Source organism: Apodemus sylvaticus, chromosome 3, assembly GCF_947179515.1.
Source record: "Apodemus sylvaticus chromosome 3, mApoSyl1.1, whole genome shotgun sequence".
Classification (NCBI taxonomy): Eukaryota; Metazoa; Chordata; class Mammalia; order Rodentia; family Muridae; genus Apodemus; species Apodemus sylvaticus.
Genome location: NC_067474.1, coordinates 109096940 through 109121719, shown reverse-complemented (window position 1 = coordinate 109121719; position 24780 = coordinate 109096940). Strand labels below are relative to the sequence as shown.

The 24780-nt window shown below is 38.0% G+C and overlaps 1 protein-coding gene across 1 annotated transcript in view; it reads left to right on the top strand.

Moving 5' to 3' along the window:
- Plaa (phospholipase A2 activating protein) overlaps positions 1–15966 on the top strand; it is a 32152-nt gene extending 16186 nt beyond the window's left edge. Inside the window, exons 6-14 of the mRNA XM_052176762.1 lie at positions 140–275; positions 2726–2895; positions 3187–3344; positions 4199–4418; positions 7610–7678; positions 10414–10482; positions 10937–11038; positions 13290–13454; positions 15244–15966. Coding sequence (XP_052032722.1) covers positions 140–275; positions 2726–2895; positions 3187–3344; positions 4199–4418; positions 7610–7678; positions 10414–10482; positions 10937–11038; positions 13290–13454; positions 15244–15806 — 1652 coding nt within the window. The 3' untranslated portion in view covers positions 15807–15966. The remainder of the gene's footprint in view (positions 1–139; positions 276–2725; positions 2896–3186; positions 3345–4198; positions 4419–7609; positions 7679–10413; positions 10483–10936; positions 11039–13289; positions 13455–15243) is intronic.
- Positions 15967–24780: the final 8814 nt, after the last annotated feature.

Here is a 24780-nt window from a genome sequence, read left to right as displayed (position 1 = left end):
AAACATGATTCTGAAGTTGTAACAATTTACAAAATCTAAAAATAATTTTAAATTAGTCAGTATACACATGAAGAAAAACAATGTTTATAAATAAACTCAGTATTATACAAACAAGTTCTTCTGATTTCATGAATTTTAGATTTTGTGACAACTGCAGAAGACAGATCTCTAAGAATATGGAAACGTGGTGAATGCGCCCAAACAATCCGACTTCCAGCTCAGTCTATATGGTGCTGCTGCGTACTGGACAATGGTGACATTGTGGTTGGTGCGAGGTATTTATATTCTAGTCAGTCAATACATTTTCTGTGTCTAGGTGGTTGATAGGTACTTGAGTATGTAGATGTAAACCAAAGAAGTTTCAGGTGAATTGGAGCATTGCTTGCACATTTTTGTTATCAAGCAAAACAGCAATAATAAGAACTTTCCAAGTACTGGTGCTTACTTTGTGGTCTAGTATTATATTATAAATTATATAGTGAAAACACTGAATACCAAAGAAATTAGAGAAAAAAAGAGATCTGTATGGAAAAACTTTCTGGGGAAGTTAAATTTTCAAAGTTGAGTTAACAGAAATTAGAATTTCTGATAAAAGAGATAATATATAAGTTCCCTTTAGAAGTGAATATTCTGTATTTAGGGAAATACTAGATTAAGATTGGGGTATAACAAAAGGTGGGGTTACCTGTGGCTAAGATTCAAGCTAGGTCTTTTTTAGATTTGTTGCTTAGTGTTAAAGGATTGGAGCTCTTGACCAAGATGTGATCAGATTTAAGTGGGATTTATAACTTATACAGATTGAGCTCAACTAGAGGAAACACTGTCCTCACACTACTAATGGATAAATGAATGAGAGAATTAAGAGAAAAACAGGGAAAGGATAGTACTTAAAACAGTAGTTTGGTAATCCCCATTAATGAAAATAGAAAAATGGGAGGATTAAAATGGTTCTAGTGTCATAAAGAAGGTAATACGTTGACTTAAGATTAGTAGTGTCTTGCCACCCTGCCAGTGTTTCCTGAGTAGTCAGTTTGAATTCTGGTATAAGATTGATACTGAGGATTTACACAGTACTTTCTCTGAGTAGACAAATGTAGAAGAGAGACAGAAGACTAGCAACTGAATCTTGTGAAATACTCTGGATATAGAAAGGTCAGTAGGTTAAATAAAACACACGTGTGTGCGTGGGGACACGCGCGCGCGCGCGCGCGCACAAACACACACACGCACACACAGGAGTCTAGATGTCAGAATTCAAGGAGATGGAAAAGAGGCCTGGAGGGAGGTTCCTGTCGGTGTCATAGAATGCTTAGTGGTCCAAGAATGGAAAGGTAGGAAAGCAATGACTTCATTTTGAAAGACGGTACTGCCTCTTGCTGCCGATACATTTTAGTAGAAGATGCTATAGTAAAAAATAAAGGAAATAAAGGAGTATTTGATCTAGAAAGAGATTGAGAGCTAGACATTGAGAGCAAGAAGAAAAAGGTGACAGCTCTGAGTGCAGAAGGTTTAGTAGACCTCTTATTTATGGTTGTAGCAGGGATTCATTTGTTGACATAGGTATATTTCACATGAAGCTTGGTAACCATCAAAGAAATATAAGCCAACTGAGAAAGTGAACAGGATAGTAATAGAAAGCTAAGAAAGTATTCTAGCCTTCATTAGAATTAATGCAATTTAAATGAGCTAACGTGACTCCCTTTAAAATCAGAATTGAGAAGATGTAGTGCTAAATCTAGGTATTTCTTGGGAAGATAGGTTGAGGACTGTATTAGGTGCTCATGGAGCTGTATTTTTCTTTGAGGTTTTTGAGCATATTGAGCACCTGCTATTTGATAAGACTAGGTTGGGTCTTTGAACCATTTTGTAAGGCGAATTGGCCCAATAACCCTTTTTGGGTTTTTTGTTTTTGTTTTGGTTTTTTTGTTGTTGTTGTTTTCTTTTCTTTTTTCTTTTTTCTTTTTTCTTTTTTTTTTTTTTTTTGCATTTGGATTTTTCGAGACAGGGTTTTTCTGTGTAGCCCTGGCTGTCCTGGAACTCACTCTGTAGACCAGGCTGGCCTCGAACTCAGAAATCCTCACTCTGCCTCCCAGAGTGCTGGGATTACAGGCGCGCGCCACCACTGCCTGGCTACCGTTTTTGTTTTTTTTGATTGCTTGCTTTAGTTTTGTGTTTTCAAGATAGGGTCTTGCTGTGAAACTTAGGTTCATTGAATAATCTCCAATACCTAGCCAACTCTTTGATAATGTATGTTAAATATGTGGTAGTGATTTTTAAATGTACTGTATTTCTAAATTATTACAGTAAATCCTTAACATAGAATTGAAAATTGTGCTGGACACAGTGACACTTGTAATCTCAGCGCTTGAGAGGCTGAGGTGGGGAAATCATGTTTAAGGCTGGCCATGGCTATATACTAATACCTGTCTCAGAAAAACCAAATGCTAGGATATCACTCAGTGGGAGGCACCAGGCTAATGTCTGCTGTGTTTACACTGGCAGTTTTTTTTTTCTTTGAAAATTGTGTTTTAATGTATTTCTCCTTTGTCAGCAACTTTTTTAAATAGCTGAAATAATAATATATGTCATGGTCGCTTTTACTTCTCCACAATACCTAGTGATAATTTTTTCATATTCATGAATACAGATAATTTTTGCTTTATTCACATGAGCGAATGTTAATAAATTATGGCAATGACTTAAAATTTGTCTGCTTTTCTTGTAGTGATGGTATCATTAGAGTGTTTACAGAGTCAGAGGAGCGGACAGCAAGTGCGGAGGAAATCAAGGCTTTTGAGCGAGAGCTTTCTCAGGCTACTATCGATTCCAAAACTGGTGACTTGGGGGATATTAATGCTGAGCAGCTTCCTGGGAGGGAACATCTCAGTGAGCCAGGTAACTATTTAGTATAGTGCAATCACAGTTAAAATGCCACCACAATGCCTTTTGGAATACCAGGAGAAATAAGGGAATGTGTTGCTAATGTTCCGTCTGGTCTCAGTGCCAGTACAGTACTTGAGGATGTGCTCTGTCACACATAACTGATGAGAGAAAGAACCATGTTCTGTTTGCTCATCTAACTTTTTGAACTTGGAAGCATCCATAAAAACATGTTAAAAGTTGTCTAAGTGTTTTTGCATTTTACTCTGCTAGTCGACCTTTGACTCTTAAAATATTTGTTTTAAGGTACTAGAGAAGGACAGACGCGTCTCATCAGAGATGGAGAGAGAGTTGAAGCCTATCAGTGGAGTGTTAGTGACGGGAGGTGGATAAAAATTGGTGATGTTGTTGGCTCATCTGGTGCTAATCAGCAAACATCTGGAAAAGTTTTATATGAAGGGAAAGTATGTCTATTTCTGTTTTCTATTTATTATTTTAAACTATACAGGAAATTAGAAGTTTTCTCTGCTAATAAAATTTTCTTTGGCCGCGCGGTGGTGGTGTAGGCCTGTAATCCCAGCACTCTGGGAGGCAGAGGCAGGCGGATTTCTTAGTTCGAGGCCAGCCTGGTCTACAGAGTGAGTTCCAGGACAGCCAGGGCTATACAGAGAAACCCTGTCTCGAAAAAACCAAATCCAAAAAAACCAATTTTTTTTTCCTTTGGTATTTTGACATTTAAAAATGTAAGAATTATTTTTTGTCTTAAAATAGATTTAAAATATATATCAAGATATACATAATTTCTGTACTTTAAATATATATCTATATAAAATCTTTCTATGTAAGGGAATCTGCATGTGACAAATTAGCCATTACCTTTTAGAATTTCCATACAAAACTGTGGCACGCCATTTTGGATTGGGAGTTTCTTCCATTTCATGCTTAATGCCTGTCTCTGCTAAACATGAGGGACACTGCAGGACTGTGCTTATAATGCCAGTATGTCTGGGTTACCGGGGCACCCTAACAGCTGATAATTTTAACCGTAAGATCAACCATTTGGGAATCATCTTTTGGACTTAGTATTAATAAGTAGTTATAGTCTATTCCTACCTGCCCATTCATAGTGAAACAACTAATTTTGCAGCACATGCACACTTTAGTTCCTTATCTGCCAAAAAGAAAACTTTACCACTGCATTTTAGAGAAAGGTTTTAAATCTAAATTGTTAGAATAAAAAACCATCTGTATTGTGTTATATATGTCTTCAACATATTCAAACAGGTAAATTATCTTTTATTTTCTGTTTCCATTACAGGAATTTGATTATGTTTTCTCAATTGATGTGAATGAAGGCGGACCATCATATAAATTACCATATAATATCAGTGATGATCCCTGGCTAGTTGCATACAACTTCTTGCAGAAAAATGATTTGAATCCCATGTTTCTGGATCAGGTGGCAAAATTTATTATTGATAACACAAAAGGTCAAACATTGGGACTTGGGAATACCAGTTTTTCAGACCCATTTACAGGTAAGTTTGGACTTATATTAAGTCTTATGTACAAAAATTGGTATTGTGGAGTGTGTGTGTGTGTGTATGTGTGTGTAGAGGGGTGGGAGGCTAGACAGATGGCTCAGTAGTTAAGCCCTCTTGCAGAGTGCCCAGCTTAAGTTCCCAGTACCCACATAGTGGCTCACTACCATCTGGAGCTTCAGTTCCAGGGATTCAGTGCTCTCTTCTGATATCTACACGTATTCTGATGTCCATAAAACATATAGTAAACATACATAGTATGCAGACAAAGTACTCATACATATAGAATAAAAAGAAAAAGTCTACAAATCTTTTAAATATATGAAAATAACCTCCCAGTAAATTAAATAAAATCAATGGGTTTTTAATATTTATTTTGTACATATTTTGTGGACATGCATAGGACATGTGGCGGTCAGGAGACAACCCTCAGGGGTTGCTTCTCTCCCACTATGTAGTTCCCGAGGATCAGACATGGGTTCCTAGGCTTGCCAGCAAGGTGCTTCACTCTCTGAGCCACCTCATCAGTGCTATTGTTTTAAAGAACGAGTATCATGACTGTCTTTGTTACTTTCCTCTTGCTCTGATAAGAAGCTGTGACCAAGGCAACTTATAAAAGAAAGTGTTTATATGGGGCTTAAAAGTTTATTTCATGGTTAAATTCCATGACCATCATGGTGGGGAGAAATGGTGGCAGGCAGGTATGGCCTTGGAGCAGTAGTTGATAGCTCACAGCTTGAGACATAGCCTGGGATCTGCATGGGCTTTCTGAAAGCTTAGAACCTGCCCCTAGTGACACACCTCCTCCACAAGGCCACACCTCCTAATTCTTCCCACACAGTTCCACAGGCTGGGGACCGAGCCATATATATGAGCCTATGGGGCTCTTCCCTGTCACACCACCACAGTGGGAAACAAGTTAATGTTCTCATGGGCTTAAATTACATAGGTGCACATCAACTCTAGGACAGTTGGGAAATGTGATTTGTATTCCATTGCCTGCAGTTTACTGTGTTATCTATAATAAAAATATCATTAATGGGATTAGGAGTTATTACTGGAATCTAAATTATAATCCAAGGAGTATACCTTAAGTATAGGGTCCAGAAAATTGAGGTACAGAGGAAATAAATTGTCTTGTCTCCTTTGGACAAGGCTTCCTCTAAAATTTTAAAATAAAAACTTATAGTTAATGTCTTCCTTTTGGGGAATGCATGTATATGTATCACTAAATGTGTTATAGTTGAGATTTAACTCAGGGAAGGCCTTCTACATTATAGCTAGCCATTCTTCAGTCTTCTGTTCTTATTTCTTACCCTTGTTTTTGGTTTTCTTTTTGAGACAGGGTTTCTCTGTGTAGCTCCGGCTGTCCTGGAACTCACTCTGTAGACCAGGCTATCCTCAAACTCAGAAATCCTCCTGCCTCTGCCTCCCAAATGGTGGAATTAAAGGTGTGCGCCACCACCGCCATTTCTTATCTTTGTTTTTCCTGTGTTTTTTGTTTTTGTTTTGTTTTTGTTTTTAAGTAAAAATTCATGTCACCTTCCTCTTTTAAATTCTGTAGTAGATGTCATGGTTTGAATATGCTTGGTCCAGGAAATGGCAGTATTTGGAGGTGTGGCCTAGTTGGAATAGGCTCGTCACTGTGGGTGTGGGAAGACTTGCCTTGGTCATGGTGTCTGTTCACAGCAGGAAAACTCTAAGACAGCAGATCTGGCCCCGTTTCCTCACAAACAGTGCTTGCTCTTCACATTCTCTTCTCTCCTTCTAGGATAAGACTGCTTTGTCTGTTTACATAGCTTATATATTACATATATATAATTTCATGTGTATATTATTATAATTAAAAACTTCAAAATAATTTATTAGTATAAATGGCTTAACCCTCCTGAATTTTCATTGGTGTTTCAGACTGCAGGACAAAACAGTGAATATAATGAATACTCTGAAAACTAAGCACCTGACTCTGTCTAGAATATTAACAAAATACTTGGCTTGCTTTGGTCTTCTAAGACTCTAACTTTATAAGGGACATGTGACTGTGCATGTGCAATTATTTCCTCCAGAGGTACTAAAACAACGACACTTATGTGCATGTCAATGTAGCCCTCATTCCCTATAGCATATTTTCCCTCTGTCTATCAAGTAGCAGCATCAGAGGCTACAGTTAATGTTCCTGGCTAGAATCTCCGCACTGAGGGCACATTTGACATGTGAGGTAAGGAACCCAAAGATTAACATTTAATGCCTGTGGATGTCATGCAACAGCAACCACAGGAATCCTAGTAAATCTGTACAGGAACAAGGATAGGAATTACATATGTTTATTGTTGAGTCAGAAACCACCTACAACTTTCTTATATTGATTTTAGTTGTTTCCCCATTTATGTGCTAGGGCTAAGACTTGAAAAAGTAGTTAGTTAAGAAACTATACGTAGGGACTGGAAAGACAGCCCAGCGGTTAAGAGCACTTATGGGAATACACGAGTTCTGGTTCCAGCATCCATATGGCAGCTCACAATTGTTTGTATCTTCAGTTTCAGGGAATTTGATGCTCCCCTCTGGCCTTAGAGGGACATACATGGTGCACAGACATAAATGTAGGGGGGAAAGACATAAATATTAAAAAAATTATATAATATATTCCAATCTGGTTTTTCCCTTCCCGCAACTCCACTCAAATCCTCCCTGCCTCCCTACTCACATACTCCATGTCCTTTCTATCTCTGCCTTCAAAATACAAATAGACAAACAAAAACATACACCAAAGCCCACAAAAACACAAACTACAATATGCAAATCAAACACCAGTACCCACCCCCCGCAGCCCACAAAATAAAGGCAAAATGACTATAAAAATACAGTTGATTTTGTTTTGCATTGACCATCTACTGGGCACAAGGTCTGCCCTGAAGCATAGTTAATATTCCTAGTGAGACTCCATTGGAGAAAATTAATGTATCCTTTGTAGATTTCGTACACATAAAATTAAAAAGGAAAGGCACTATGCTTGGAGAACCACTGAAATTTTAGTTTCTGTGCAGCACTAAGACATTTGACTATAGTTTCTGACGTGACAGCTTTGCTTTGGCTTGTTTCTCCAAGCGTGGGTTCATTTACCATAAGTACTGTGCTGTTATGAATCTGTTCCCATGTACTCAAGCTTTCCTGTTGTTTTGCATGCATAGGTGGTGGTCGCTATGTTCCAGGAACTTCTGGGCCTTCCAACACAGTGCAGACAGCAGATCCTTTCACAGGTGGGATGCCGTTTTCACAAGTATAATCATGCCTCAGTATGTGCTATTTACATGACATTTATTTATAGTATACATATGGCTTTACATTTTGGAGGTATAATCCAATAATGGTTAATTCCCTTAAAACTATTTTCAATTTTGATAGATCTTTAATTTCTAATTTTTGCATTTTTCCTACAATATATAGATTTTCTCCTGATTTTAAGTCATATATTATGAAAAACATTGTTTTCTCCAGTGGTTCTTCCTACCTGGAGAAAAGAGTAGCTGGAAAGAGTTAGAAATATAAGGTTTAATGTAAAATGACCATAGTTCAAAACCTTGCTGTACTATATTCTTGTTTTGAGAATTTTGCAAGTTACTTACTCATCTAGGTTTTTATAATCTGTGAAATTAGGTAATAGGTTGTCTAATCAAGATATAGTACCACTATTATTATTGGCAATGCACCACCATAAGTTGTGGACAAAGAAGGAGCCACGTGAACCCTTCATATTGGCTAGAGCAGTGCAATCAAGAAGTCTGCTCACACTGTTTTTGACTAAGCACGGAAGGAGGCATTCTGCCCGGCTATCCAGGATTAGTGTTCCTAGCTGAAGTTTTTAATGGCCTTCTTGAAGTCCTTGAAGTGTCATAATAGATTTTCAGAGTACATTTACTTCCTGAGATAAGCAAGCCACAGTTGAGTCAACACTACAGGAAAAATATTGCTAGAGTTAAACTTTAATGCTGCTGAAGAAAGTACTAGTTTCAGAATGCATTAATTTATCTTTATACACTTGTGTTGCATCTTGAGGTTGAGTTTATGGTCAATATACCCAGTTTGAAGGAGATTTGTGACCTTTAATGGAATTAAGTGGCCATCCAGACTTAGTACAGTGAGCTATGGAAATGGACATCTATGACCCTTTTTAGTGATAAATTGTTTCACTATAACTGTAGGTCAGTGTCATAAAGCTCTGAATTTCTCTCAGTGAAATTCTCTAATGAATAATGTGATCGCCGAAGTGCAAATGGTTGTACCTTGTACACTGACCACCAGATCTTAAGCTATATGCTTTGGCAGTATAGTGTCTGTTAAGAAATTGAGTACATGGTTTGATTTAAAATGGTAATGAAGACCTAAAGAGTATTTAAATGATGTCTTTCTCTTTACCAATAGTTTTAAGAACAGTGATGCCCTGAAACTTAGTCCAGCAGAATTTCATAATTATTTTCCTGACCTCTTTTTCTATTTTCCTAAAATGGACCAAGCATACCAAGCTTAAACACATACTAAGAAAAATCAGGAGAAGTTCTGGGTGCATCATTACCAGGAGATACCTTAAGAGAATTAAGATGCTGAACTTACACTTACAGACAGTAGATTACAAATTTGTATCTGATGGTACAGAGTTCCTAGCACACGGGAGGATAAGGATAAACTGAGCATGATAAAAACCCTGGTCTGTCTTAAGAAACAAAAACAACAACAACAAATGGCGATATCCTACCTTATAAAGATATAAGAATGAAGTTGCATAATGCATATAAAGGTTTTTTGCAAATCATTTAGGCTATCGGTATTTTTTTTTAAGATTTATTTATTTATTATATGTAAGTACACCATAGCTATCTTTAGACACACCTGAAGAGGGCGTCAGAATCTCATTACGGATGGTTGTGAGCCACCATGTACTTGCTGGGATTTGAACTTAGGACCTTTGGAAGAGCAATGCATGTTCTTAACCTCTGAGCCATCTCTCCAGCCCCAACAACCTTCTTTTAATATATTGGGGGTCATAATGGCATTTCAAGCCTTACTGAGTCTATACTCATGCTTAGACTCTGGTTGGCATACACTTAAAGTCAACAAACTCATTTACTCTGTCATCGTCATTATTATGTACATTTTTGTTGCTTTTTGCTTTGCTTTTTCTGTCTGTGATGTCTTGCTTGTGCCATCTAGATTATATGTAAACTCAGGGAGTTTTCATCTTCTCTTAGACTGACAGAGGGCTCTGAACATCACAAAATTCTGTTGACACTCCACATCTAGTTTTCATCCTTCTGTCTTTAGTAACATTGTCAAAAGTCCAACCTGAGACGTGACCGGGCTGTTGTCAGAGCATCCCAGATCTTTGTTTAAGTCTTTCTGATTGACTCATGCACCAGCAGCTAGTCCTGTTCTTTTTCTTTAGAATAAGGGATTCATATATCATCCCAGAGGCCATTTTTCCCTTCAATCTACATATGTTCTGCAGTTCACTAAACTGCTTTAATTATGATGCGGAAGGCACCTAATGTTTATGTTGTCACTTGAAGTATTATTTTGTAAAACTTTTAAAATATTTTGTTTATTCGCATGGATATTTTGCTTGCATGTATGTCTGTGCACTATGTACATGCAGTGCACTCAGAAACTAGCCAGAGAGAGCAGCAGATCCCTTGGGGCTGGAGTTAGAGATGGCTGTAAGCCACCATGTGGGTGCTGTTAATGAGCCATCTTATTGAAAGCCCAGGTCCCCTGGAAGAAAATCCAGTACTCTTGACCATTGATCACCTCTCCTGCCCCAGGAATTACTTTTTAGCAAACATATAATGACCTTCCTAATAAACAGCTCACTGTAGACATTTTTCTTGTGTGCATATTTTTGAAGTGTGACCAGTGGTGAGATCTTTAAAATAAGGAAGCAATGGTTAGGCTTTATGATATGCATGTGCCTTTGTTCATAGGAGTCTTACTTGCATTGTAGGTGCCGGTCGTTACATGCCAGGTTCTGCAGGTATGGACACCACCATGACTGGAGTTGATCCGTTTACAGGTAGCTACTTTAAATTTCTTTTTCTTTTAGATTTTTAAAATTGCATTGAAACTTCTCAGGCCTTAGCCCAGTGGCTGAGTTCTTGCCTAGCATGAACACTGGCCTCTCAGACTGGCCTCTGCTTCCCAAGTGCTGGGATTAAAGGCGTGCTCCTCCACCGCCTGGCTTGTTTTGCTCTTTAGCCAGAATATTTTAGTTTGACTATTAAAAGCCAAATTAGGAAATATGATATGAAAAGGCCCTTTCCTAATTCTTTTTCCATTTCTTGAACCAGAAATTATTACACTAATAAATACAAGTACCATATAGAAGTTTGTGAATGGTTTGGAGATGACTTGTGTTATTGCATGCCTTAAGAGATTATATATCTCAGTAATTGTGAGAACGTTACCATGCAATTAGAAGAATCTTACTTTTTTGCGTGCCTTATGATTTTCATGATCTCTGTAAATAGGGAATAGTGCCTACCGATCAGCTGCATCTAAAACAGTGAATATTTATTTCCCCAAAAAAGAAGCTCTTACATTTGACCAAGCAAACCCTACACAAATATTAGGTAAGTCTATATTAATATTTTTTCTTGAATATTCAATGCCTATTAGAGATCCTCTCAAAACTTAATCTTCCTCTGCCTGACATATGCCAGGATTTGGCTACCCAAACAGACTTATAGTGAGATGTTTGTTTATGTTTATTTTTAAATTTATTTTATGTGTGATGGTATTTTTGTCTTCATGTATATCCATGTGAGGGTGTCGGATCCCTTGGAAATGGGGTTACAGAGAGCTGTAAACTGACATGTGGGAGCTGGGAATTGAACCCAGGACCTCTGGAAAAGAGCCAGTGCTCTTAACTATTGCACCATATCTCCAGCCTCCTTGAGGTATTTATTATCCAGCTATGTTGACTGCAGTCTAATAATGCGGCCTTAATAGATTCTAAGAAGCTTTGTACAAATATAATATAAATGTTTTATCATGCCTTTAATAAAAAATGAAAGTCCTGCCCTCAGGCTCTTATTGTTGTTTGGGTTCATTTGTTTGTTTTTTTTGTTTTGGATTTTTAGGTTTTTGGGGGGAAGTGACAATGATAAAGCAATTGAAAAATAAAGGTCATAATTTTTTGTTTGTTTAAAGCAGGCCTGTGTATCACAGGCTCACCCTGACTCCTGATCTTTCTTCCTTAGCTTCTTGAGTATAAGGATTGTAAATATTGTACTACCACACCTCACCCATTTACAGATCTTACCTTAAAAATCAAAATAGTGTCCTACACAAAAGGAACTCCGTGGCTGTTTTAGAGGTTCTTTGTTTCATAATACTTTTTCAGCCCTTTTTTTTTTAACCTTACAAGTTTTTTCAGATGTATTATGGTTCCTGGATTTGTGTTTTTATGTGTTTGTATTTGTGAATTTGTGCATCTTTTGTTTGTAAATGTTGCTTGAACTTTTATTTTGCCTCTTTTCTGCTTGTTTTGACACTTACGTGTTTTTCTTTTATCTAATTGAATCATTATTATTTTAGATACTCATTTGCATGGTTTGGAGTGGGTGGAGAAGTCAGAGGCCCTTTGAGGAGTTGGGGAAGTAGAAACCATAATTAGAATATATTATTTTTTTTAAAAAAAAATAGTGTCCTGTAGAGCTAGGCAATGTAAAGTACTTTTGTTGCCCGGCCTAACGGCCTGAATTTAGTTCATGGAGCAAAGAAAATGCCTTGCATGTTCTCTGACCTCCATACCTGTCCAGAGCCACGAGTTTATTGTGAACTGCACCTTGTATATGGAGATCCTAAAGCTTTTACAATGATGAATAAAAACAGATACTAGAGGTATTTTTAGCATTTAGGAGGGTGAAGCAGGAGGAGTTCAACTTTAAGGCTAGCTTGAGTTGTATATTGAAACTCTAGGAGAAAGGGGCTTAGGGACAGCAATGGTGAGAGGGAAACTACTGTTTGCTTTGATTGCTTTTCTTCTAGCTTTTCTCAAATTGAAGTGAAAAGAGAAAATATCTGTGACTATAGATTACTTTATCTCTCGGTCACAAAGCTGATGATGATAAATGACATAAGTCTTGTACCTAGACATAGATCTAAGGCAAACACTTTTTCATTATTGTTCTTTATATTGTTACTAGGAACATTGATAGGCCATAATACATTGAACTAAAAAGTATATGCACATTTAGGTATTTGTTAATTCTGCTACAAAGCTAAGAGATTTCTTGCTTCTTAACATTCCTTAAATGTTATTTCTGATAATTTGCCAGTTTTAAAAACTGTAGTACCAAATACAAATGAGATAGGTCTGAGGTCCATTTGTGATTGTTAAAAGATTTCTAAGTCTGAGACTGGCGAGGTGGCTCAGCAAGTAAAAGTACAAGCTTGATGCCTGGAGTTTGATCCCTCGATTCTATATGGTGAAGGAGAGAATTGATGCCTTAAGATCGTCGTCTGCAAACCATGGCACATGTATGCCTGCACACACAGGAACACACATGCACACACACACACACACACACACACAAAATAATAGTTAAATGTTTTAAGTTATTGTGAATTTAGGGAAGATAGAAGATTATTGCTTTGGAAGACAGAATGGCTCCAGAGCAGTACCCGAGCATCTGGGGAACAGGTAAAGTCTAAACCAGTGTGGTCACCATTCTTTTACCTTACAGTTTAGTGTTCAAAAACTTCATTTTATGGTCTTTACTAATTGCCAAGAAGAATGTTGCTGTACCAAGAATTTTTTCTGAAAAATGTTATCTAAGTTTAGTTAGGGAATTTTGATAGATTGGTTTTGGTTTCTAGGAAAACTGAAGGAACTTAATGGAACTGCACCTGAAGAGAAGAAGCTAACTGAAGATGACTTGGTACTTCTTGAAAAGATACTGTCCCTTATTTGTAATAATTCTTCAGAAAAGCCAACAGCCCAGCAACTTCAGATTTTGTGGAAAGCTATCAACTGGCCTGAAGGTAAATAAGTAGCCTTCAAAGTTTAACCAGGAAGTTTTTATTTCTGCCAAATTACTGATCTTTCTAGATTAAATGGAAGTTAACTTGGGTTTTTCTGATTTGAGGTTATAGACAGTTGCACAGAAAGGCTTTGCCACATCACTAGATAGAGTTCATAATCTTTGCTTTGAGCATAGTCTATGAGAATCTAATGGTGTATGCTTGGTATTCCTTAACTGAAACTTAGGAATCAGGAATGTTTTAGGATTTGAAGTTTCTCAAAGTTTAATATATTTTTATTGACTTTACTGATTGATTTTTGATTTTTAAATTAGATATCTAATGCTAAAACATTTGAGATTTTAGGATTTAGGATTTTCAGCCTGTACTACAATAATCCCTGTACACACAGCATTTTACGAACTCCGTCAGAGTGTCTGATCCCTTTCAGACCCTCTGGCCTGTTTTATGTGTATGGCTGCTATGTATGCGTACCACATGAGTGCTTGATGAATGTAGAAGTCGAGAGAAGGCAACAGATCTCCAGGTGCTGTAGTTAGGATGGTTGTGAGCCACCATGTGGGACCTGAAATTTGGACCTGGGTCCCTGTAAGAGTAGCTAGTGATCTAAATCGCTGAGCCATCTCTCAAGCCTGTGATTTATTTTTCATGACAGTAATTTATTGGGGGTAAAAAGGTTGCTTTTCTTTCCTGCAAAATAACCACATTAAAGATTTAACTGACTGTTAGCTGCTTCTTGTGGTCCTCTCTCTGTGTATTTCCTTTGAATGGCAATTAGACTTTAGCTTATCAGGGTTGTTTTATTCTGGTTTGTGTGAAGATCTTTTATACATGATGGTGCCTTTTGTCTTTGCATTATGGAGCATGTAATGTTCCATTTTCTTAAATACACAGTAGGACTGTTTGGGAAATGTTCAGATGACATCTATATGGCCCTCAGTTACAAAACTCTACCAACCTATGAGGATCCTTTCAGCATTTGTTAACTGAAATTCTTCTCTAAATAACTTTTCCTTTAACTCTTTAGCCTAGTTTTCGATTATTAAGTCCTTGCAGCATTCATAATTCATTATTCATGGTTTAGCTGTGTCAGACTATTTGACAGTGTAGAGAGTTGTCTCAGTTTTGAAAAACAGCGATAAATCTAGTCTGTGTTATGGTAAATATTATTTGGGGGTTTCTATCCTACCTTAGATCATTTTAATTCCCGAATAAAAGACCCAAAACCTTTATAGTAAGCATTAATAATCTAGAGCTGGGCATATATCAACTTTCTATGCTGTTTTGTCTACTTCCAGTCAGTAACCCTGAGATATAGATCTCTTGTGTGTGTTGTACTCCAGTTGGCCAGCCCTAGTGGCCGTGCTTCATGATCTACCTACCCCATGACATCTCTATACTTCTTTCCTTTCTTCCTCATGGTCTCTGCCTCAGACTCTGAGCCTAGGATCCAAAGCCCATATACCTCTCTTCTGCCCAGCTATAGCCTCTAGGTATCTTTACTTAACAAATAGTTTTAATTAAGGAGCCAGATTTACAGCATCACTTGGTATACATGAGGATCTCCTCATTGGGCACAACCAGATCTTGAGCCAGTATTTAGGATTACAATACATAGCAACAGACCAAATCTCAAACACTATGCAAATATAAAAAATAACATTTTTTTGTATAGTCTATAAATGATTGTTTTGTAGTGGAAAAATAAAGTACGTTTGAATAATAGCTATAAGGAATTTTTTAGATTTTTTTTTTCATACACATTAATGAATATTTCTCTCTTTAACAGACATTGTCTTCCCTGCACTTGACATTCTCCGGCTATCAATTAAGCATCCCAATGTGAATGAGAATTTCTGCAGTGAAAAAGGAGATCAGTTCAGCAGCCATCTTATCAACCTTCTGAACCCTACAGGAAAGCCAGCAAACCAGCTGCTTGCTCTTAGGACTTTTTGCAATTGCTTTGTTAGTCAGGCAGGACAAAAGCTCATGATGACCCAGAGGGAGTCACTGATGTCACATGCAATAGAACTGAAATCCGGGAGTAATAAGAACATTCATATTGCTCTGGCTACATTGACCTTGAACTATTCTGTTTGTTTCCATAAAGACCATAACATTGAAGGGAAAGCTCAGTGCTTGTCAGTCATTAGCACAATCTTGGAAGTTGTACAAGACCTAGAAGCCACATTTAGACTTCTTGTGGCTCTTGGGACGCTTATCAGTGATGATTCAAATGCTATACAATTAGCCAAATCTTTAGGTGTTGATTCTCAGATAAAAAAGTATGTCTCCGTATCAGAGCCTGCTAAAGTAAGTGAATGCTGTAGGCTTATCTTAAATTTGCTGTAGCAGTGGGGAAAGGAAGCTGAGGGTTTTTTGGGTTTTTTTTTCCCCCACATTTTACATGACTGATTGCAGATGTTTAAAAAGAAAGGAAAACTGGATTAAGTTCAGATCTTGTAAAGTTGTGTTGAGGAGAAACAAATTATAAATAAAGTTTTTACACTGATGGTTGTGAGGTTTTCCTGTGTAATGGAGTAGATTTTCAAGGCTGTAGAAACGTTAAAGACTATAATCAATAACAGCACAATTACAACGGAATTTTCTTCCTCACCTTAACCACTCAGGAGAACACAGAGGTTATATAACCTGTTTCTGTTTCTATACGACAGCTTGTTCAGTTGACTGTTCTCTTTTGTACATTAGCTTCTCCACTTACACTGTTGTATTCTTTCAATAGCACTGATACATTTCAAGGTCTTTTAGGATTTACTTGAAAAATAATTTTAATTAAGTTTGCTATAAATTGTAAATTGATAAATATACAATAATTTCTTGAGCCATTTGTAAATAGAAAGTATCATTTTTCATGGTTTAATTTTACATGAAGAAAGCAAACTGGTAAGCTATTATGTTACATATCAATTCAGACAACTGAAGCCTTAAATGATTATCGTTTAGGAGTTTCTTTCACTATATGAGGTAACGTCATTTTTTTTCTAGTTTTGATATCTGATTATTTGTTGTCATTATTTACAAGTTAGATCATTTCTTTTATCCTTCACTATTTGAAGTAATGTCATTTTCATTTAAGTTTTGATATGATTATGTACTCGTAGATAATTTTCATTACTTCAAAAAGAATATTTGGAATTGTTTTTACTTTTACTAGATAATTGTGCAAGCAACATTTATCAGACTTTCAAGTAAAAAACCTGTCATGTGAAATTAGTATTTTTAGTTCCTGGAATGGTCCAGATAGTACATTATATACATTGCTATATAATTCTCAAATCATCTTTCTTTGAAAAGTGGTTATTATGCTTCTGTTTGCAAAGGAAAGGTAATAGAACAAATTATAATAGGAGGGGAAAAAAATGAACATAAAGGCAAGAGTACTCCATGCAATCTACACGAAGCCTTTTCCATGATGCAGCTTCCCAGAAAGCTACACATTTGTTTCTGAATATACCAGCAACTAAAACAAAGGGGGAAACATCCTTTAATTGAACGATTCATTATGTCTGAGACAGTGCTAATTCTTTCTTTTTTGGTTTCTCAAGACGAGGTTTCTCTGAGTAGCCCTGGCTGTTCCGGCACTCGCTTTGTAGACCAAGTTGGCCTTGAACCCAGAAACCTCTCTGCCTCTGCCTCCTGAGTACTAGGATTAAAGCCACCACTCCCAGCTCAATCCCTTTTCTTAGAAGTGTACTTATATTGGTATGAGTATGTGTGTGCCTTTTAGTTTTATTTGTTTTTCAGTACTAGGGACCAAACCTGGGTGCATGTTGGGGAAGGTCTACTCACTGGATTACATTCCTAGCTCCAGATCTTTCATTTTGATTATGGAAGAAATGGTTTTATAAAGACTTTGTTTAAAATGGTGAGCAATGATCCCAACATTGACATTATGGAGAACCGTGGGGTTTCTTGATTTAATGCCATATTAAAATCTAAGAAGAACAAATTTTTTTCCACTAAGGGGAAGAAGATTCTGAGTGTTTAGATTAATACAGGGAAGAACTTACAGAATATCAAAAGGGAGTGAGGAAATGTAAATAGTGGATGTGTACCTTACTAAGTATTAAAATCTAAATTCTGACCTGTACCTGAACTTTAAACTTTATGTTGCTGGTTCCTTTATGTACTCATGCTTTACTTGTATTGAACTGAGATTTAAATTTTTATATCAGAATTAAATGGTAAAAGATCATCCTGGCGCCATTACAATACTTGGCTTGTTAATACATCCAGTCTAGCATGCAATTAAGTACAATTTATGTTACATTTTGAAAAGAAGGGTGGATATCTTTGGAAAAAAGGATACATGTGGTGTTACTTAAAACATGAGTTTACTCATCAAAATGCTAGAGATGGCTAATTGTAAATACTTTTGTTTAATATCACTGTCTTCTTTATATTTTTTATTTGTACAGCTTAACAAAAACATAATCTCACTTGAACCTGTTAAATGGTGGTTTACATACTTTGTTTTTCTTTAAACTTTTTTTTATACACCTCTTAATGTTTTCTTGAATATAAAAGAAATAAACATTCATTTAGTAAAACATACACACATTTTATTGACTGTAATCCTATTAAATAGAAAACCATTCTTTTTTTATACTGCATTGACATGTATGTAAACATGCATTTTATTCTTTCAAAAAGGGATGTATTGGTCAGCAACTTTAATATTCCATTATATTAATTTATCCATTTTCTATTATCTGAAACTTTCCTGCTTTTGATTATCAAGCAGTCCTATTAAAGATTACACAACAGTCTCACCATTCTCTTAGGAATATATTTTATGAATGAAATTGATAGATCAAATTAATAGGCAATTTTAGATTGATGTTTGTGTCTAAGTCAACTCTACTGGAATGATTACAGATTAGTGAATTTCCTATTATATTTTCAACCACATTGTCTACAAAAGACGTACATGGTGTCCCTTTCATAACTATTGTTTTTACTTCCTTACATATGCTACTGTTGTGGTTTTCTTATGCTAGTTGCATTTGCTTTACTGGTAGTATCTCACCACACAGCAATACAGTTAAGTATTTTTATCCACTACAGTTTCACAAATGATGGTAGAAGCATGGCTAAAGATAAATTCTTTTCAAAGATAATTTTGGGGATAAGTAGGTTCTTTGGTGCTTACCACACAGCGTTTTATGAAGAAGTGATAAAATGAATAGACAAGTGTTTATGGTGTGTTCTTTTTCCTTCAGGTCTTTAAGGGATTCCTTCTTGCATGTCTTAAGAGAGAACTTAACTACTCAGGATAAGATTTTACCCAGGGGCTGGAGAGGTGGCTCAAACGGTTAAGGATATGTGTATAACTTCAGTTCCAGAGAATATAATCTCTTTTAACCTCTTTGTGCACCAGACATAAGCATGTTGGACATACATGCATACATACATACATACATACATACATATGTAAATTTTAAAGTGTTATGTAGTTGTGTTAAAATATACTTCCTAAGACCTGGAGAAATGGCTCAGTGGTTAAGTTTGTGTTCTGCTTTTCTAGGACCTGAATGAATGAGCGTCAGAGTTCAAAGGTGGCTCACAACTGGCAGCTAAGTCCGGGTCCAGAAAGATGGGATACCTCTGGCCTCTGTTGGCTCAGCATGCAGGTGCTTATGGAGACCCAAATATCTACACATAATTTTTAACGTAATCTTTAAACTTTCCTTTGGGGGGGGGGGGTTGTTTGAGACAGGGTTTCTCTGTGTAGCCCTGGCTGTCCTGGAACTCGCTCTGTAGACCAGGCTGGCTTCGAACTCAGAAATCCGCCTGCTTCTGCCTCCCAGAGTGCTGAGATTACAGGTATGCACCACCATGACTCGGCAAAAAAAAAAAAAAAAAAAAAAAAAAAGATGGGCAGTAGTGGCGCATGCCTGTAATCCCAGCCCTCTGGGAAGCAGAGGTAGGTGGATTTCTGAGTTTGAGGACAGCCTGGTCTACAGAGTGAGTTCCAGGACAGCCAGGGCTACACAGAGATGCCCTGTCTCAAAAAAAACCAAATCCAAAAATCAAAAAAAAAAAAAGAAAAACTTTAAACTTTCTAATTTTAATTCCTAATGCATTTTCTATAGCAAACAGATACCTAAGACCTTTTGATTTAACATTTCCTCATGAGTTTCCCTTTAATGTTCATAAAAGTTTTGAAAAATTCAGTGACCCTACAAGGATTTACAAGCTATATATGTACTCCTTGACATGGAGGTAAATCTCTTCCCACATCTATCACTACCTCAAGTTGAAAACACATGCTATTATACTGAACCTATTAAAGAGCAGCTCCGACACTAGAGTACTGATTACTGTCAGATTAATTTAGCTGTCCTGCATTGCATCTGCTTTGTACAAAAGGCTATCTTAACCACATATTTCTATTTGAGAAAAGCTTAAAATGTAGTTTTCTACTGCGAGGCATTACTCTTGTACCATCATAAAGTCCACTGCTGTCCAAGACAGGATCTTACATTTTCACCATATTTGTTTTCTCTATGCTTTTAAGACTGCATAAAAATAAATTGCAGATTTCACATCAATTAAACATTTCAATATAAATCTCTAATACAAGCATATTTATACATTTGATATAACTAATGTCAAAGTAATTTCATATCTGATACTTAGTCTATATTTGAAATTACTTATTTGACCTAATATTACTCTTGCTTTAAAAGTACCTAATCAGAAAAAAAAGTGTCAGAATTTATGAGTTGTAGTGGGCATGTGTGTAATACTTCTTATTCCAGAATAGTCCATCTTTTAAAATAATAATGTCTTTAGAACCTAGTCTACTATAGAATGTGAGGTACCTCACATGCTAAAACATTTTCTATAACCCTTCTGTATTATATATTGTTTAATAAATACCTTACAACTTAATGGTTTAAGATAATACCATTTAGCTTACCCAGCAGTGTCTTGTGTGCTACAATACAGACTTGTTAGGCAAAATGTACCCACTGGGGTAACAGCAGTGTGACTCTTACAGAGGTAACTTGCCACTCAGACTGTATCTGAAGTCCATCCCATGGGGAGGAGTTTATGCCTGGTATTGTAAACCTGGCCAAAAGCCTACAGGTGAAAAGGCCATAGGTCTCAAGGAGGGATCCTAAAACTGTTGTGTTGCTAAATGGACATGGAGCCAGACAGCTTTGTAAACGCTATGATGGTAGAAAAGTACTGTTCTCAACCTTGATCAGAGATGTTTCTTTGGTAGTGAAATGCAGAGACAAGATTCTGAGAACAGGTGACCATTGCATACTCATCGCTAAACAGGATATCTGTTACCCTGTCTAAGGCTTAGAAAATAGTGGAAGAAAGGGCAGAAGGAATAAGAGCTGCATAATGGTGGATAAGGTCAGGGAAGACCATCTTAAGAACACGACAAGGTAGGTCATTGCATCATGAACTCAGCTGCTGTAAATTGTCTATGGTGGGCTCGCATAAGAATGGGCCTATCAGCATTCAGTCGAGTTGGAGAGAGGCTCATTAATAGGTAATGGGGTGGGAGTGGAGAAGTCATTGTTTGCAGTGGAGGAACTTGAGGGGAGAAGGAGAGGACTAGGGATTAAGGAGAAGATAAGAGAGGATGGGGAGTGCATTTAATTGGAATATGTGTACACACACATATGCTCAAAGTGGTAAGAAGTCACCACTGAGTGTCTCGGTCTGAACAGACTATATTACCCTCGCCAAGGCTTAGAAAATATATACACATAGGAAATTGTCAATACAGTTGAAAATTTTTAAAAGACAGACTGGGGTTATAGCCCACTACAAACTAGTATGTTTATACATGTGTTAATACACACCCACATGTGCCACATGTTATCTCACTGGTGTGAAACCTGACACAGGTGCTAACTGAATCCTCTCCTTGTTTTTCTGAGACTACAACCAATGTGTCAGCAAAAGCTATCATCTCCACTTCAGAGCCAAGGAAACCAGGTTTCATGTTTGTATGTTTAGTGTTCTTTCAGGGTTTTTGGACTGAGGAACTCACATTCCAATTACCTGTTGTTGGCCAGAGAGCTGTCCTTTATTTCCCAACATAACAAAAAGAACAAGAGACACTGGTACATGGAATCTTTATAATTTAATCACAGAAATGACATCTCTGAAACTTAAAAGGTATCCTATAGATTGTAGGCAGGTTACTTAAGGAGTTTGGATAACTCAAGATTGGATAACTATTCCCTGGGAGTTTGTGGAACCTGCATATGGCATTTTCATTTTATATACACTGATAGCTAGACTATAAGATTTGGTTAGAGGGAGATGAAACTACTGGCAATGTTTTTATATGGTGTATGTCTGCTATTTTGACTTGGTTCTTTACTACTTGAGACAATCTTCAGGAATAAAACAATTTGTCTATGAACTGCAGCAATTGCACGTACTTGGTCTATGGAAAATTGGTTTAGAAATAATGGCGTACATAAAAGAATACTTAAGGACCTTGGCTCCGCTGGAAGGCACAGAAAGGCTAGGTACCTTAAACACCCATTTGCTAGCTAACAGGTCCTGAAACATGAAAATCAACCCAAAGGTGACAACTGGTAGGAGTTACAGTCACAAACAGGAAGCTTGACTCCTCCCTTGTCACAATCAAAGGATCAGGAAATCACACCTCAAAGCCTGAGCAGTAACTTTGCCCCCTTCCCTTCCTGGGCATAAGAGGTTAGGGACAGGCAGGTCCTGGGAGCTCTCTAGTTAGAAACAGTGAGGTTTCTAAGTAGAGACTGGTCCAATGAGAGACTCTAAAGAAAATGAGGTGGTGAATGATACAGGAAGACATCCAGCATGTAACTCTGGCCTCTACACATGCATATCTGGGCAACTGCACCTGCACACACAGGTATGGAGAGAAAGGGGGGAAGGAAGGAGGGAGGGAGAGAGAGAAAAGGAAAGAGGTAGGGAAGAGAAGATAGAAAATGTCAATCTAATTGGGTGACTACACCTACTTATGATCAACTCCTTCCCAACCGATAACTCTCAAAGACTTCAAGAGAAAAACAAAACAGACAAATCCCTCTTTTTTTTTTTTTGGAATTTGGTTTGTTTTTTAGAGACAGGGTTTCTCTGTATAGCCCTGGCCGCCCTGGAACTCACTCTGTAGACCAGACTGGCCTCGAACTCAGAAATCCGCCTGCCTCTGCCTCCCAGAATGCTGGGATTACGGGTGTGCACCACCACTGGCCGGCGATAATTTTCCTCTTCTAAGAGCGGAGTGAACATCCTGGTGGCTGCCCCAGCCATCCCCAACCCCAACAGAAAGGAGACAGTGAGTGCTGTAACAGGTTTGATGGACAGGCACGTAGGATGGGGAAGGAACCAGAATCTGAAGGTACAACCAAGCAGTCATCATCAAGTTTGAGTGAGCGTGAGCAGATTGTCTTCTGTACTGGCCAGCGGGGTCCTCGCATCTGCAGGTTTCACATGGGAAGCGTGCACCCAAGCTGCAGGACTGTCCACCTTGAGGCCTGTGGGAGTGCCAGGAAGGGCCCCTTCCATCGTGGTTCCAGCGACTGCCCACTGTCTCCTTACATAGATCCAGTCACCGATCTGGAAGCAGTGAGGGGGGTCTCTGGTATCCCTGGAGCATTTAAGGCAGACAGTTTGAGCTAAATCTCATGTTGTGGGATACCTCCTGGGAGGGCCCAGTGGATACCAAAAGAATTGGGATACCAAACAGGATCTCAAAAGGGGTCAGGGTAAAATGGTGGGGTGTTTCCATACTCAGAACAGGGCCAAGGGGAGGGGCACCAAGTCTGCGCCAGTCTCTAAGGTCAGTTTAGTTATGGTCTTTCATAGGGTTCTGTTCATTCTCTCTACCTGTCCTGAGCTCAGGACAGTATGCCCAATAGAGCTTCCATTTAGTCCCCAAAATCTCTACTAATCCCTATGACAGACAGAGGGCAGCCACTGGTTTAGATGTAGTGAGAATAGAAACTTCCATCAGTCATCTTCAAGATTCAATGACTTCCTTATCAACAGTGTACTGCAGAATAGGAGGGCTACGTGCTGCCTTAGCTGATGAATGTTGCTTTTATATAAACCATTCCAGGGTTGTTAAAGAGTCAATGGCCAAGGTGAGGAAAGGGCTAGCCAAGCAGAAAAGAGAGAGAACAGAGTGAGGGCTGACTTAACTCCTCCCCTAGTTTAACCATCTGCATATCTACCCTTTTAGGACCCTTAATTTTTCTCCTGCTATTATTGACCTTTGGCCCCTACATTTTGAACTGCTTGGTCACTATTGTTAAGAAACACATAGGTACTGTACAGCTAATGATCTTAAAGCAGAGATACAAAGAACTAGATTCAGAAGACCGGGAGTATGAGCTATCAGAATACCAGCAATTGCTTCAGAATTGAAGCATGCACAAGGAAAAGAGGGGAATGAACAGGTCAGCTCAGGAACTTTGGAAAGGTCATGGAACACTTGCTCCTCCTGAAGGGAGAGGCTAATTAACGTTCCTGAGAAGGTGGGGGACCAACATGCTGGTGGGGACACATTCTGCAGGACGGACCTATGGCCACCTACCCCATTCCCTAGAGACCAATCAGTTTAAAAGTTACACTGTTCTGCCAGTGACATTGTGTCTAATGATGGCTTCCCTGTGGACTATACAAAGGCTGCCTATGGTCATTCTCTCCCCGTGTGCAGGTCTACACCAGCATGCTAGATTAAATAAAATTCCTCTTGCTTTTGCATCAGAAAATTTAAAAAGAGGATGTTCAGCTTCAACAGCTGTGCTAGTTGGATTTTTTTGTTTTGGTTTGTTTTTTTTTTTGTTTGTTTGTTTGTTTGGATTTTGTTTTTTTGAGACAGGGTTTCTCTGTATAGCCCTGGCTGTCCTGGAACTCACTCTGTAGACCAGGCTGGCCTCGAACTCAGAAATCCACCTGCCTCTGCCTCCCAGAGTGCTGGGATTACAGGTGTGCGCCACCACCGCTTGGCACTAGTTGGTTTTTAATGTCAAGTTGACTCAGGCTACCATCATTAGGGATGGGGGACCCTTAACAGAGGAAATCTTCCTACATTTGCTTGTGTGCAGCCTGTAGGCGTTTTCATTTTTTCTTCTTTTTTATTTTTTTTAATTGGATATTTTCTTTATTTACATTTCAAATGCTATCCCCTTTCCCGGTCTCCCCCTCTTCTAGAAAGCCCTTATCCCATTCTTCTTCTCCCTGATTCTATGAGGGTGTTCCTCCACCCACCCCACTCCCACCTCCCTGCCCTAGATTCCCCTACACTGGGGCATCTATCAAGCCTTTGTAGGATCAA